General features: G+C 44.5%; 1 protein-coding gene across 2 annotated transcripts in view; it reads left to right on the forward strand.

Annotated features, from left to right (window-relative positions):
- The window catches only part of MED14 (mediator complex subunit 14), an 801766-nt gene that overhangs the window by 540378 nt on the left and 247720 nt on the right, over positions 1–13668 (forward strand). For both annotated transcript variants that reach the window (XM_069204216.1, XM_069204217.1), the window contains exon 20: positions 6325–6477. In XM_069204216.1, the coding sequence (XP_069060317.1) occupies positions 6325–6477 (153 nt within the window). The remainder of the gene's footprint in view (positions 1–6324; positions 6478–13668) is intronic.

Here is a 13668-nt window from a genome sequence, read left to right on the forward strand (position 1 = left end):
ATGCTAGACATTTAGGCCAATGACAGGCGTATATCGTTTTGGCGAAAAGCGGACTGTTTGGGATGAGGGGCAGTCGAAAGCCCGAGGGACCGAGGTGTAGCCCAGGAGTCCTTGAACCTCTTGGATCCAGGAGTGGATCAGCTGAGCAACAAGGTGAAATCAAAGGATGACGGGATTTCTTTGACTTCTTCTTACCTTGACCCAAAGACTTAGAGGAGGATGAGTGGTGGTGGCTCTGCAACCAATCTCGAGACCTTCCTATCCAGCGAGACCGGGACCGATGTGGAGTCGAGCGCCGGGCCACCATAAGCTTGAGGGACTGCTCCCTCAAGGTCTTCGGGTGTATGGTCCGGCCTTTGGAGCATGACTTTTGGTCATGGTTACGCTCCAAGCACCACAAACATACCTGATGCAGATCCGTCACCAACATCATGCGGTAACAGACCTTGCAAGGTTTGAAGCCGGTCTTCGGGAACATCGCGATGCACCAAAACTTCACCAAAAATCTGAAAAAAAGGTCAAAGCAGTCAAAGAATTACTAGGGTAGCTCTCTCCAGATCAACATGTGGCGCAGAAAGAAAAGAACTGATGTCATTGCGCTGAGGTAGTGTCTTTGTATCACTCCTGACTATGATGCCAACGGTGCCTGCAGAGTCGACCGACACCACCTAACGACGCGCAGAGGTATTGCTCAAAAAAAATCTCCAGATCCAGTCTGACATCTGGGGGAAATTCTAAGGTAAGGCATCTGCAACTAGAAGTCTCTATCAGATCAGATCAGAATGTTATAGTTGGTCTCAGCTGCCTGGACCAAATTCAACCAAGGCTTTTCCCTTATCTTCTTTTTCGTAGCAGCTAAAACCTCATTGTAATGCTTCCTTAACAACTTAATGACAGAATAATCTCTTGGGACGCAGTGGAGGGCAACTCTCATCACTTTTGAGGCCTGCATACACGTGTAATTGAACCAACCATGTCTATCAGACAACCCTGTTCTAGCAGGGCACAACAAGAAGGAATTACGACCCCTAGTAATAAGCTTGAAGGCAGAAACCAAACTGCTGTTATCCACATCAGGAGCTAAACAAATATCAAATTAATGTACCTTCTGAATTAACAATCTCCACAGTATGCACATTGGATTGACTTCCGTCCATCTGATAAGTACTCCATTTGGCCTAACAGGAACAATAAGTAATATCCCATTAGAGGCTATGGGACAATTGTCATGAAAAATTGGGATAACACTATTGGGTTGTGTTTGCTTACTGCAGTTCGTTTTACTCTAATACTGGAAACTAAATGATTAACTGTGGATCTAATTAAAAAATTATAAATCATAGACTGTGCACCTCTCCCGATAAACGTATAGGTCTGTAAATTTCAAATGGAATATGATGCTCCATCAACAGAAGATCTGATTTGTTAATAAGAGTATTTAAACTCTTACCATACGCACTGTGTAGGAAGTGAAGGGTACCATCCCTCCCCCCATTTGTAAAATCACACACCTGTTTAGCCGGATGACTACACCTTTGGATGTTAAATTTGCCTGTCCATGCAATTGGGCAAGTATAATTAGATGGCGATAGGAACGCAACTAAGTCAGTTTCCAGAGCACTAACAACATCACAGAACATGAATTCGAACACTTTATTACAAAAGTTAATTATAATCAAATCAGCCCCCCTGAATGTCAATAACATAAATTGATAGTAGGGAGAAGACATGACTGATCTAATAATGGCCTGTAGTAAATTGGAGCTCAGCATCTGTACACCACCTTTAGCGCGACCAGCAGGAGACAATGTTACTGCTGTAAATAGGGAGGAACAGCCCTCAGCATGCGAAAGGGCCACCTGCCAAGTTTCCTAGATACAGATTATATAGGGGTAGTGAAGGTGATATCAAGCCAAACTGGAGAAGTTAGCTTATTCTGAAGCCCTGAAATGTTCCATTAGACAAGGTCACATAACCCATTATAACCTGATTGGACTTAAGGAATGGCTAAATAACACTGATTGGTGCTCCTTTCCAATATCCCATTTCCAGGCAAAAGATAATTAGATAAAATAGGGACATCGCCATCAGATAAGAACGTATTTACATGACAATTAGGTGGACTAATGGAATCTGGAGAATCGTTCAAGCCAACAACATTTGGGAGTAACCAGTACATCTAAAAGTCAATCTACTGCAAATCATTCAAGGCATTATACCTATTTGAAAGTGTAAGGGGGGAAAAAAGGTGATTGCCCACTAAAGAAGGATGGGAAAGTCACAATATTGAACTGGCAGGAACGTGGGATAGGTGCTTATGAAAGAAACGTAAGAGAAGAAGTGAAACTTTACCCCCTTCCGAAGGTTCAGGCGAAGCATTATACAAAATCTCCCCTGCAAACCTTGAGTGCCTGAAATTAATGATGATGCCATCCCCCATCAAAGGATTTCTTAGACGCTCTAATCCAGCCCACCCTACATGTCATCAAAATTTGATCGTCCCCTATGATTGGAAAAATATTCTTGGACTGTAACTTTCTGCCTTAACTGAACTGACGACTCAGCTGAGCCCTGGGTCAAAGGTGGCACATTATTCATTATTACTACCTAAGGGTAGCAAGCATGGGGGGGTTAGTCACATCCAAGTTAGGACGTCCAATATCTCTGCTATGCTATCCAGTAACATATTTTCAGTGAGGGTTACCAAAGAAATCTGGCTAATAAAGGGGGCAGCTCAGTTGGTGATCACGGCTGGTTGTAAATATTGTGCACCCATCACAGAAGTAGGGGGTCTCCCCACGCTTGGACCTCCCACCAAAATGTTTGAATCACCCTCCCTCCTGGGCCCAGATTCCCCATCATGTGGGCAAGATTGTGATGAATTATAATGCTGAACTGGTAAAGGGGTCAACCAACTGACTATTCCGGTGGTGGCTAATGGTTAAGCCAAGCTCACAGGGATGTTATGTGGTGTACTGACAGCCCTCCGGCGACCTGCAAGCACGTAGTACGTTGAGTAACAATAGCAGTAACACATCTTGCCTTAACATTTGATAAAATGCTCCAGTAGTCCCCAGCCTAGAACATGTAGGTGCAAGCAAACTTTGTCACATCCCGCACATTTTACAATGAAGGCTTCTGAAAAGAGTCTAAAATCACAGATTTAACAAGGTATTATAGATTACATAACTGAATTGAGGAGCAGTGGGTGGATCAAGCTTCCTAAATCCGTGGTGCCTTTTCCGCTTAGTGTGAGGGGGAGGGGCGGCATTATTATTTGGTGAAACAATGTCTGTACCCGAAATCAGACCAGGCTCGTCAGAAGAAACATTATTGGTGTTAGTTGGCACTTGGACCATCTAATGACCTTGGTGCTGCACAGTATTACGCAAAACCCCAGGAATTATATCCCACAAAAAAATGAGTCCAGACGAAGCTCCTACCGCCAGAGAGACAGCACTCCACGTGGTGTATTTTCTTATTTAACGCCCCCATAGAACGTTTCATATATCCATCCAGGGATAAGGAAGAGCAACTTGATTTAGCAAGTGCAGGGAGGAGTCTCTCCTCCATCAGAGCCGAAATACATTATTCGGCTACAAGCTTAACAGTGCCTTGAGACATTGTAGGTTGTAACAACTACCTGAGCCTATATAATACATTATGGGGGCTGTGGTTCCCCCCTAGTCAGCACTCAAAACACACTGTGGCAATTGTAACAAGGAGCAACCCAAACCCCTATTTATAGACTACTGAAGGCCACAGTTTCAGGCAAACCAGCAAGATCCACCCCAGCAGAAATGCAGGCACACAGAGATGTCGAAGCCGGCAACAAGGCTTAATTTGAGCTAATAGACAGACACTTGATGAGTCAGTATACTGTACACATTGAGTATCAATGCGGGCAAGAAGCTGGCGCGATAGGACTAATATGCGGTTAAATATACAAAGTGCAAAGTACAGAGTGTAGGCCAGTGAAAAGTTAAGGCTAGGGGACTGCTAGCCTAGCTAATGTGCAGTTACACAGATGCTCATGCAGGCTGAAGTTAAAATATCAGAATACCCTTGCACATGAGTTGCCACAGTACCTGGAAGGTATAGAGAAGTGGAGCGGTCTTATCGTATAAAAAACGAGCAGTCCCGGAACAGAAGGCCATGGGGGATGGCCCTGCTCTGCCTCTTACTGACGCTCACGGGCGCAGGGCTACATTATATAGCTCTCGCCGATGCCAGCCCCCTGGTGAAGCTGCAGGGTCTCCTGGCGCTTAGATTCCTGGGGCCTGGTGTCCCCTAACAAACAATCACGATGTCCTGTGCAGTGGGTGTACGGGCCACACATACAGCGTTTGCTGATACCTGCCCCTGATGATGCTGCAGGCGCCTCCTGGCGCTTAGCTTCCTGGGAGCTGAATGTCCAAACAATCACGGCGTCCTGCTTAGTGGGTGTTGGGGCCACACTATATAGTTTTCGTTGATGTCCGCCCCCTGATGATGCTGCAGGCTCCTCCTGGCACTTAGCTTCTTGGGACCCGGAGTCCCCGAACAACCAATCACAGCGTCCCTGTATCAATGCAAAACAGATGCAGTGTAACAAAATGTTAATGATTTGTAATCCTGGTTCCTGAACGTTAGTATTGCCTTTGAGTTCCCAAATATTCCTCCTTTCCCTCCATAAACTAGGAGAATGAGGTTAATCTAGCAGGAGATACTTGGCCTTTTTGACGCACAAAAATAAACAGGCTAACTGTAAAGCATGATGAGTGTACTCCTAAAATAGGCTGTCAGAATTTCTCTTCATGAGAAAAGCTAAGCCGCTGTCTCATTTTTTCACTTGTTCTTTGTCAGTTCAAAAACAATTCTGGAAAAAAGGGAATTTTGACCAGCATCAACGAACTTTAAAAATTCAAGTTTTAACATTTTACTTTAAAATCGCTGAAATATGTTGCCTCCTATTGTTGTGGTGTCTTTACAAAAATGTTCTGCAACAGGTTAAGATATTCCACTATTTATGTGGTTATGTGTTTTTTTTTTTTTTTTATTGGCCTTGGTAACCGTATTGTTTTTACTTGTGAATCAGTTGTCTCCTCTCTTCTGCATCTTGCAAGATGTAGGCGATGCAGCTCTAAAAAATAGAAGTTAAAATTGGGTCAAATTAAAGGAACTGAGATTGAGTACAGCTACATGGAAACTGGCATTTATACTAAGTCTGGACTTTATTGTTGGATTTTGTGGGAATGGCGAAGAGGGCAGGGCTGCAGAATACTAGTGACCTCTTTCAGATCTTACGAGACTTAGCCTAAGTGATTCAGGTTTTTCGGTAAGTGTCATGTCCCATGTTGTAGGTTATTTTATTTGTGATAATGGTTTATGGTATGCCATTCTACTTCATTTACTTTACTGTGTGATTTCCTGTAGTTAAGATAATGAGTGTGCTATATTAGCATTACATCAGGCCTAACATGCAGCACTGTATATGAGGCAAAATATATTGAAAACTAGGCATTGTTAAACTTTAGCCCTCATATTGCCAGTAAGCTGCTTAGAATTTGAGAGCTGTCATGTGTAATGCTTAAAGTCAAATGGGCATTCTGTTTCCATAACGGTGTGTTTCTAAATTATTATTATTTTTTTGTTCAGGTTGCCCCTCATGAATAGTGTCTGTCAGGCTGAACAAAGGTCAACCTGACAGACACTCTTCATGTTCAGGTCAGGCAGCCAGAATCAGACATGAGCGATTTGCGCAGACTCCTGGCTGCCTGAGTAGAACTTTGCTGGGCTGGGAAGGTCACCTTTCCTATGGGCGTGACCTCCTTGGCTCAGCAAAGGTGCCTTGAGGCCCTCCCCTGGTTGACGAGGAAAGCATCACCCATTGACTTCGACCTAGGCGCTTCAGGTTTAAGCCCTGGAGCTCCCAGGGCGAATGTCAATCAATGACACTTCGTCACAGAGTGGGGTGGGGTCAGCAGTCTCACTGACCCCATCCCAGTCTGTGACGATGCTGAGTGTTGTTAATGGATGTGCGTGTGTGTGTGAAAGAATGAGTGTGTGTGTGTGTGTGATCTTTTAAAATGAATGGTTGGTGCGTGCGTGCATGTTTGAATGTTATGAGTGTTGTCAATGGATGTGTGTGCGTCTGTGTGTGTGTGAAAGAATGAGTGTGTGTGTGCTTCCCACCCACCCCCCTCCCTCCTAAAGCTCCCGGCCGCCACTGATGTTATTGCACCCATTTGTTCCTTCTTTGAAAAAATGCCGTAAGCCATAACTGTAGTTATTCAAGTAGTTACGTTCAGTTAAAATCTTTATCTTTTCATTTTCTTGTTGCAGATCAGCATTCAGTGGAATTCAATGTACCATAAATTCTTAATTTCCCTGGGAACTGTTGGCCCGAACTCAGGTTGCAGTAACTGTCACAACATAATACTTCACCAGCTCCAGGAGATGTTCAATAAAACACCAAACGTGGTACAGCTGCTTCAGGTTGTAAATTTTAATTCCATCAATGTTTGAAAAATACATGTTTAATTAAAACGCTTAATTGTGCATATGATAACATTTTTCAAGTAAATATGCATCCTTCAAACAAATTCCTGAAACAAATATTAATTCTAATTCCATAAATCCTTTTTTGCGGAATTAACTCAAGAAACTAGGCATCTCTGAAACTGCTTTCAGTGTTTTGCAGAATGAAGATACTTAGGTGTGAGTTGTGTAAGAAAAAGACAAAAGACAAATTTGTCTAGAAGGGGCCTAAGGTTAAACAGCTGGATGTTATGACTGACTCCTTCAATAGATTATGAATGATATGTAAATGCTACAGTGATGCAGGAACATAACTTAGGTTGTTGTTCTTGCAACTGTAACTGCATAATAAGGCAGAGTAGATTAACTGAACTACAACTCCTAAAAACCAGAGAAATTGGTACTGATCTAATCTGTTTGATATGAACAATGATGATACTCGTGGTGTTTCAAATCAAACTGCATTTCAAAGTCCAAATTATTTCTAGCACCCAAAAAATTTCCAAAATACATAACAATACTAAGGGCCTAGCAAAAACAAAGTTAATAATTTGTGGGGACTTAATAAGATCTTACAGAAATAGTGACAAATCCTATTTCTTACATGATTGTACCACTGATATGTTATTACGTTTACTGCTTATACGTTAATATGTCTACTCCTTAACGCTTTGTTAGTGATGGGTGCATACATATAATGTAGGGTGTAACAAATTGACAAAATCCATTGCTTCTGAACATCACACTAAATACATCTACAACTTGGTGCTTGTGAAATCTTTTAGTACTCAAACTCACAGCTATCACACCTACTATATACAGGGAGTGCAGAATTATTAGGCAAGTTGTATTTTTGAGGATTAATTTAATTATTGAACAACAACCATGTTCTCAATGAACCCAAAAAACTCATTAATATCAAAGCTGAATATTTTTGGAAGTAGTTTTTAGCTTGTTTTTAGTTTTAGCTATGTTAGGGGGATATCTGTGTGTGCAGGTGACTATTACTGTGCATAATTATTAGGCAACTTAACAAAAAACAAATATATACCCATTTCAATTATTTATTATTACCAGTGAAACCAATATAACATCTCAACATTCACAAATATACATTTCTGACATTCAAAAACAAAACAAAAACAAATCAGTGACCAATATAGCCACCTTTCTTTGCAAGGACACTCAAAAGCCTGCCATCCATGGATTCTGTCAGTGTTTTGATCTGTTCACCATCAACATTGCGTGCAGCAGCAACCACAGCCTCCCAGACACTGTTCAGAGAGGTGTACTGTTTTCCCTCCTTGTACATCTCACATTTGATGATGGACCACAGGTTCTCAATGGGGTTCAGATCAGGTGAACAAGGAGGCCATGTCATTAGATTTCCTTCTTTTATACCCTTTCTTGCCAGCCACGCTGTGGAGTACTTGGACGCGTGTGATGGAGCATTGTCCTGCATGAAAATCATGTTTTTCTTGAAGGATGCAGACTTCTTCCTGTACCACTGCTTGAAGAAGGTGTCTTCCAGGAACTGGCAGTAGGACTGGGAGTTGAGCTTGACTCCATCCTCAACCCGAAAAGGCCCCACAAGCTCATCTTTGATGATACCAGCCCAAACCAGTACTCCACCTCCACCTTGCTGGCGTCTGAGTCGGACTGGAGCTCTCTGCCCTTTACCAATCCAGCCACGGGCCCATCCATCTGGCCCATCAAGACTCACTCTCATTTCATCAGTCCATAAAACCTTAGAAAAATCAGTCTTGAGATATTTCTTGGCCCAGTCTTGACGTTTCAGCTTGTGTGTCTTGTTCAGTGGTGGTCGTCTTTCAGCCTTTCTTACCTTGGCCATGTCTCTGAGTATTGCACACCTTGTGCTTTTGGGCACTCCAGTGATGTTGCAGCTCTGAAATATGGCCAAACTGGTGGCAAGTGGCATCGTGGCAGCTGCACGCTTGACTTTTCTCAGTTCATGGGCAGTTATTTTGCGCCTTGGTTTTTCCACACGCTTCTTGCGACCCTGTTGACTATTTTGAATGAAACGCTTCATTGTTCGATGATCACGCTTCATAAGCTTTGCAATTTTAAGAGTGCTGCATCCCTCTGCAAGATATCTCACTATTTTAGACTTTTCTGAGCCTGTCAAGTCCTTCTTTTGACCCATTTTGGCAAAGGAAAGGAAGTTGCCTAATAATTATGCACACCTGATATAGGGTGTTGATGTCATTAGACCACACCCCTTCTCATTACAGAGATGCACATCACCTAATATGCTTAATTGGTAGTAGGCTTTCGAGCCTATACAGCTTGGAGTAAGACAACATGCATAAAGAGGATGATGTGGTCAAAATACTCATTTGCCTAATAATTCTGCACTCCCTGTATACTAGATATGTACACAAGAAGTTATATTGCAAAATCAAACATATTCTACTGTAAGCGTATAGCAACCAAAAACACACCAACCAGGATGTAGATGTTTGCAAGTATATATGTATTTGTTTGGAAGATGTTTCGGTCACAAGTCGGTTTGTGACTCCTCTTTTAACCACATTGCTACAGAACAAAGACTCCACGATTTTGTCCGCCAGTAGATTCAAAGATTCCAGCTGGTGCTCCAGGATCAACATCATCTTCTCCAGGAACTTTAGTGCCAGTCATCTAGAATTTGGCTCTAGCAACATAAAAATTCTCTAGTGGCTTGGTGACTTGGTAGGACTAGACTTGGAGCTGCTCAACATAGCATGTTCAACTCTTTTTGAATTGAGAATGACAGTTGTGGATGGTGTAATGGGAAAAAACATAATTCTATTTTTCCCAAATACAATAAAAAATTTCCTTAGTTAGATGAACCTCTTCCTGTCTCCAGAATATGAGTAGTGCACCTGCTTGGAGCGTAGGCCGCTGAATTGGAAAAGGAGCTTCCTTTACTGTCACAAATGTGACTGGCCCCACCACAAGATACAATGTCGATATCCATCTGAAAGTTCAGACGTATTTGGAACCGAGGATATTGTGGGTTCTGAACAAGAAGAGGCTTTGGTCCTTCAGATATCCACTCAGTGCTGAGAGACTGAAGCCCAGAGGGCTAGTCCTCCGACATTCTGAGGTTAAGGATTCCATCGCACTAAAGCACAGGCACCAGGAAAAAGGTGGTCTAGAGCTCCACTACTCCATGCTAACACTAGGATCAACCCCTTTGGATATCTACCTCAAAAGTGGCCTCTTGTCAAAACCAAGCACCACTCCCAAGGAAGTTAGCTATTTATCCAGGAGAGGCACTGACCTTGGGTCTGGCTCCAGGCTCTGACGATACCTCTAAAACAGGTCTTGACGCCAAGATGGGATTCAAGAGAAACCTGTAGGAAGTTGGCTCTGTATATACTATCTCAAAGTGAGAGATAGTGTGCACAGAGTCCAAGGGTTCCCCCTAGAGGTTGATAGTGGCAACATTCGATAATATTGATGCTCTATTTTGTTGTAGTGTGATCATATTATCAGAGGGTAATGTTAAGCATTTGTTGTACACACACAGGCAATAAATGAGGCGCACACACTCAAAGACTTAACTCCAGGCCAAGAGGTTTTTATATAGAAAATAAGATATATGTGATTTAAAACAATAGTGCACACAGTTTTGGTTAAATAAGCTATTTTAAAAGTGGACACTGAAAAAATCAACAGTTCCTAGAGAGGTAAGTTTTGGTTAGTTTTTGCAGGTAAGTAAAGCACTTACAAAGTCAGTCTCCTGGGCATAGGCAGCCCATCGTTGGGGGTTCAAGGCAACCCCAAAGCCACCGCACCAGCAACACAGGGCCGGTCAGGTGCAGAGGTCAAAGGAGGGCCCAAAACAGACCTATGAAGAACAGGGATGCTCCAGTTCCAGTCTGCTAGCAGGTAAGTACCTGCGTCCTCAAGGAGCATACCAGGGGGGTTTTGTAGAGCAGTGGGGGGGGGGGGAGCACACACAGGCACACAAAACACACCCTCAGCGGCACAGAGGTGGCCGGGTGCAGTGTCAAAGTAGGCGTCAGGTTTGCTATAGAAAGCAATGGAGGGACCTGGGAGTCACTTAGGTGATGAATGCAGGGCACAGGGAGGCTTCTCGGGCCATTCTTTGACTGGGCTAGGATGAGGGCCGCCTGATGGTCACTCCTGCACTGGTAGGTGGTTCCTCTCAGTCCTGGGGGCTGCGGGTGCAGTGCTTGGTCCAGGCATCGGGTTCTTTTGTTACCAGGCAGTCACGGTCAGGGGAAACCTCTGGATCGTCTCTGCAGGCATCGCTGTGGGGGTGTAAGGAGGTCGACTCACGGTGTCCACGTCGATGGAGTCGCCTGGGAGTCCTCTCTGCGGTGTTGGTTCTCCTGAACTTGAGCCGCGGGCGTCAGGTGCAGACTGTGATGACTCACGCTTCTGGCAGGAAGTGAGAGTCTCTTTAAAGTTGTTTCAAAGTTGTAAAGTTGTTGCAGTTTCTGAACAGTGCCGCTGTTCTCGGGAGCTTCTTGGTCCTTTAGGTGCAGGGCAGTCCTTTGAGTCCTCAGAGGTCAGTGATCCCGCTGGATGCATCCCTGTGCAGGTTTTTTGAGTCTGGAGACAAGCCGGTAGGGCTGGGGAAAAGTCAGTTGGTGTCTCTGTGGGGCTTTCAGGTCAGCAGTCCTTCTTCTTTCTTCAGGTTGCAGGAATCTGATTTCCTGGGTTCAGGGTCGCCCCTAAATACTAAATTTAGGGGTGTGTATAGGTCTGGGGGGCAGTAGCCAATGGCTACTGTCCTTGAGGGTGGCTACACCCTTTTTGTGCCTCCTCCCTGAGGGGAGCGGGCACATCCCTATTCCTGATGGGGGAATCCTCCAAACTCAAGATGGAGAATTTCTAAAGGCAGGGGTCACCTCAGCTCAGGGCACCTTCGGGGCTGTCCTGACTGGTAGGTGACTCGTCCTTGTTTTTCTCATTATCTCCTCCGGACTTGCCACCAAAAGTGGGGGCCGTGTCCGGAGGGGTGGGAATCTCCACTAGCTGTGATGCCCTGGGGCGCTGTAACAACAGGCATGAGCCTTTGAGGCTCACTGCCGGGTGTTACAGTTCCTGCAGGGGGAGTTGAGAATCACCTCTACCCAGTGCAGTCTTTGTTCCTGGCAACAGAGTGACAAAGGCACTCACCCCATGTGGCCAGAAATTCGTCTGGTTGTGGCAGGTTGGCAGGAACTGGTCAGCCTAGCACCAGAACTCAGACTGGCATGCAGGGGGCATCTCTAAGATGCCCTCTGTGTGCATTTTTCAATAAATCCCACACTGGCATCAGTGTGGATTTATTGTGATGGGAAGTTTGATACTAAACTTCCCAGATTTCAGTGTAGCTATTATGGAACTGTGGAGTTCGTAATTGACAGACTCCCAGACCATATACTCTTTATGGCTACCCTACACTTACAATGTCTAAGATTTGGCTTAGACACTGTAGTAGGGGCATATTGCTCATGCAACTATGCCCTCACCTGTGCTATAGTGCACCCTGCCTTAGTGCTGTAAGGCCTGCTAGAGGGGTGACTTACCTATGCCACAGGCAGTGAGAGGTGGGCATGGCTCCCTGAGGGGAGTGCCATGTCGATTTAGTCATTTTCACCCCACCAGCACACACAAGCTGTGAGGCAGTGAGCATGTGCTGAGTGAGGGGTCACCAGAGTTGCATAATACATGCTGCAGCCCTTAGAGACCTTCCCTGGCCACAGGGCCCTTGGTACCAGGGGTACCATTTACAAGGGACTTAACTATGTGCCAGGGCTGTGCCAATTGTGGGAACAAAGGTACAGTTTAGGGAAAGAACTGGTGCTGGGGCCTGGTTAGCAGGATCCCAGCACACTTTCAATCATAACTGGCATCAACAAAAGGTTAGGGGGTAACCATGCCAAGGAAGGCATTTCCTTACAAACCCCACTCAGATTCAGCTCCCAAAAGTGCCAGTGTCAGGTTGTGGACATTTTTAATGTATCCCCCCACTAGGAAAATCTTAGATTGAGCACCCCTGCAATAGAAGTCTGATCCACTTCATACAGGGAAAAAGAAAAAGCAAACCTAATACTTGGAAGAACTGCAGTTCTTCCCGATTCCCAAAAGGCCACCAATTCCAAACTGAAGCTCCCTCTCCTTACGACCCGGCCTCAGCCAACACACCACTGGTACGTCATCAACCCTGGGGTCAACAGTATGCTTGAAAAAAATAAAAATAGACATGTAGACTGCTAAGGCCATGGCCACTGAGCAGACATAAGCACTCAGGTCTGACTTCCACACACCACAGGTGAGAGGATGCCCCAGATAATCTACGTATACCCACATTTCAAAGGCAGGGATATCACCTGCAGCAGTCCTTTCAGAAAACTGGTACGCAAGTCCTCCAGTAGTGGTGGATGCTTTGACTAAGGCAGAGACAAGGTTAGAGGAGACTCCTCTGGTATGCAAGTCCTCCGGAAGAAGAGGATATTTTGGCTATGGCAGAGGCGAGGTTAGAGGTGGCTCCCTCAAGTGTGTCTCTGCTTCCAAGCAGTGACGTATCCATCATTCTCCCATCACATGACACCTCTCAGGGGAAGATTAAGGTTATTCCTTCTGCAGTGGGATGAAATAACCTCAGCAAATGGGTGTTCTTGTGGATGGTTGTAGTAAGCTGTTTCTCTATATAGGGATAATGATGTGAGGAGAGTCCGGTGGATCCCCAAATGTTTGCAGAGGCAGAAATAGGTAGGTCTAGTGCTCTTTTTGTGATAATGTGGGCGAGCAGTTAGGCTTATAAAAGAGTCACGTTAAGCATTTGTTGTAGTCACAGAGGCAATACACGAGACACACACTAGAGAACCGAGACAAATTTCGAAAAATAACAGTTGCTCTTATATATGCTTTGAACCAAAGAACTTTATTATAAGGTTACTAGTTTTTAAATTAAAAACACTTTGCAGTTTCAAAAATCGACAGTGCAATTTTCAGAGTCTTCATTGTTAACCTATGGGAGGAAAACAAGATTGCAGTTTCACAGGTAAGCACACAACTTACAATCCCAGTCTTCATGGTTTTAGACTAGCACCGGTCAAGAATAAGGTTGGTATCAAGGGTACACCTCCAGCACAACTGAGGCGGCCGGGTGCAGAGGTCAAAGTC

This window comes from Pleurodeles waltl, chromosome 8, assembly GCF_031143425.1.
Source record: "Pleurodeles waltl isolate 20211129_DDA chromosome 8, aPleWal1.hap1.20221129, whole genome shotgun sequence".
Lineage (NCBI taxonomy): Eukaryota > Metazoa > Chordata > Amphibia > Caudata > Salamandridae > Pleurodeles > Pleurodeles waltl.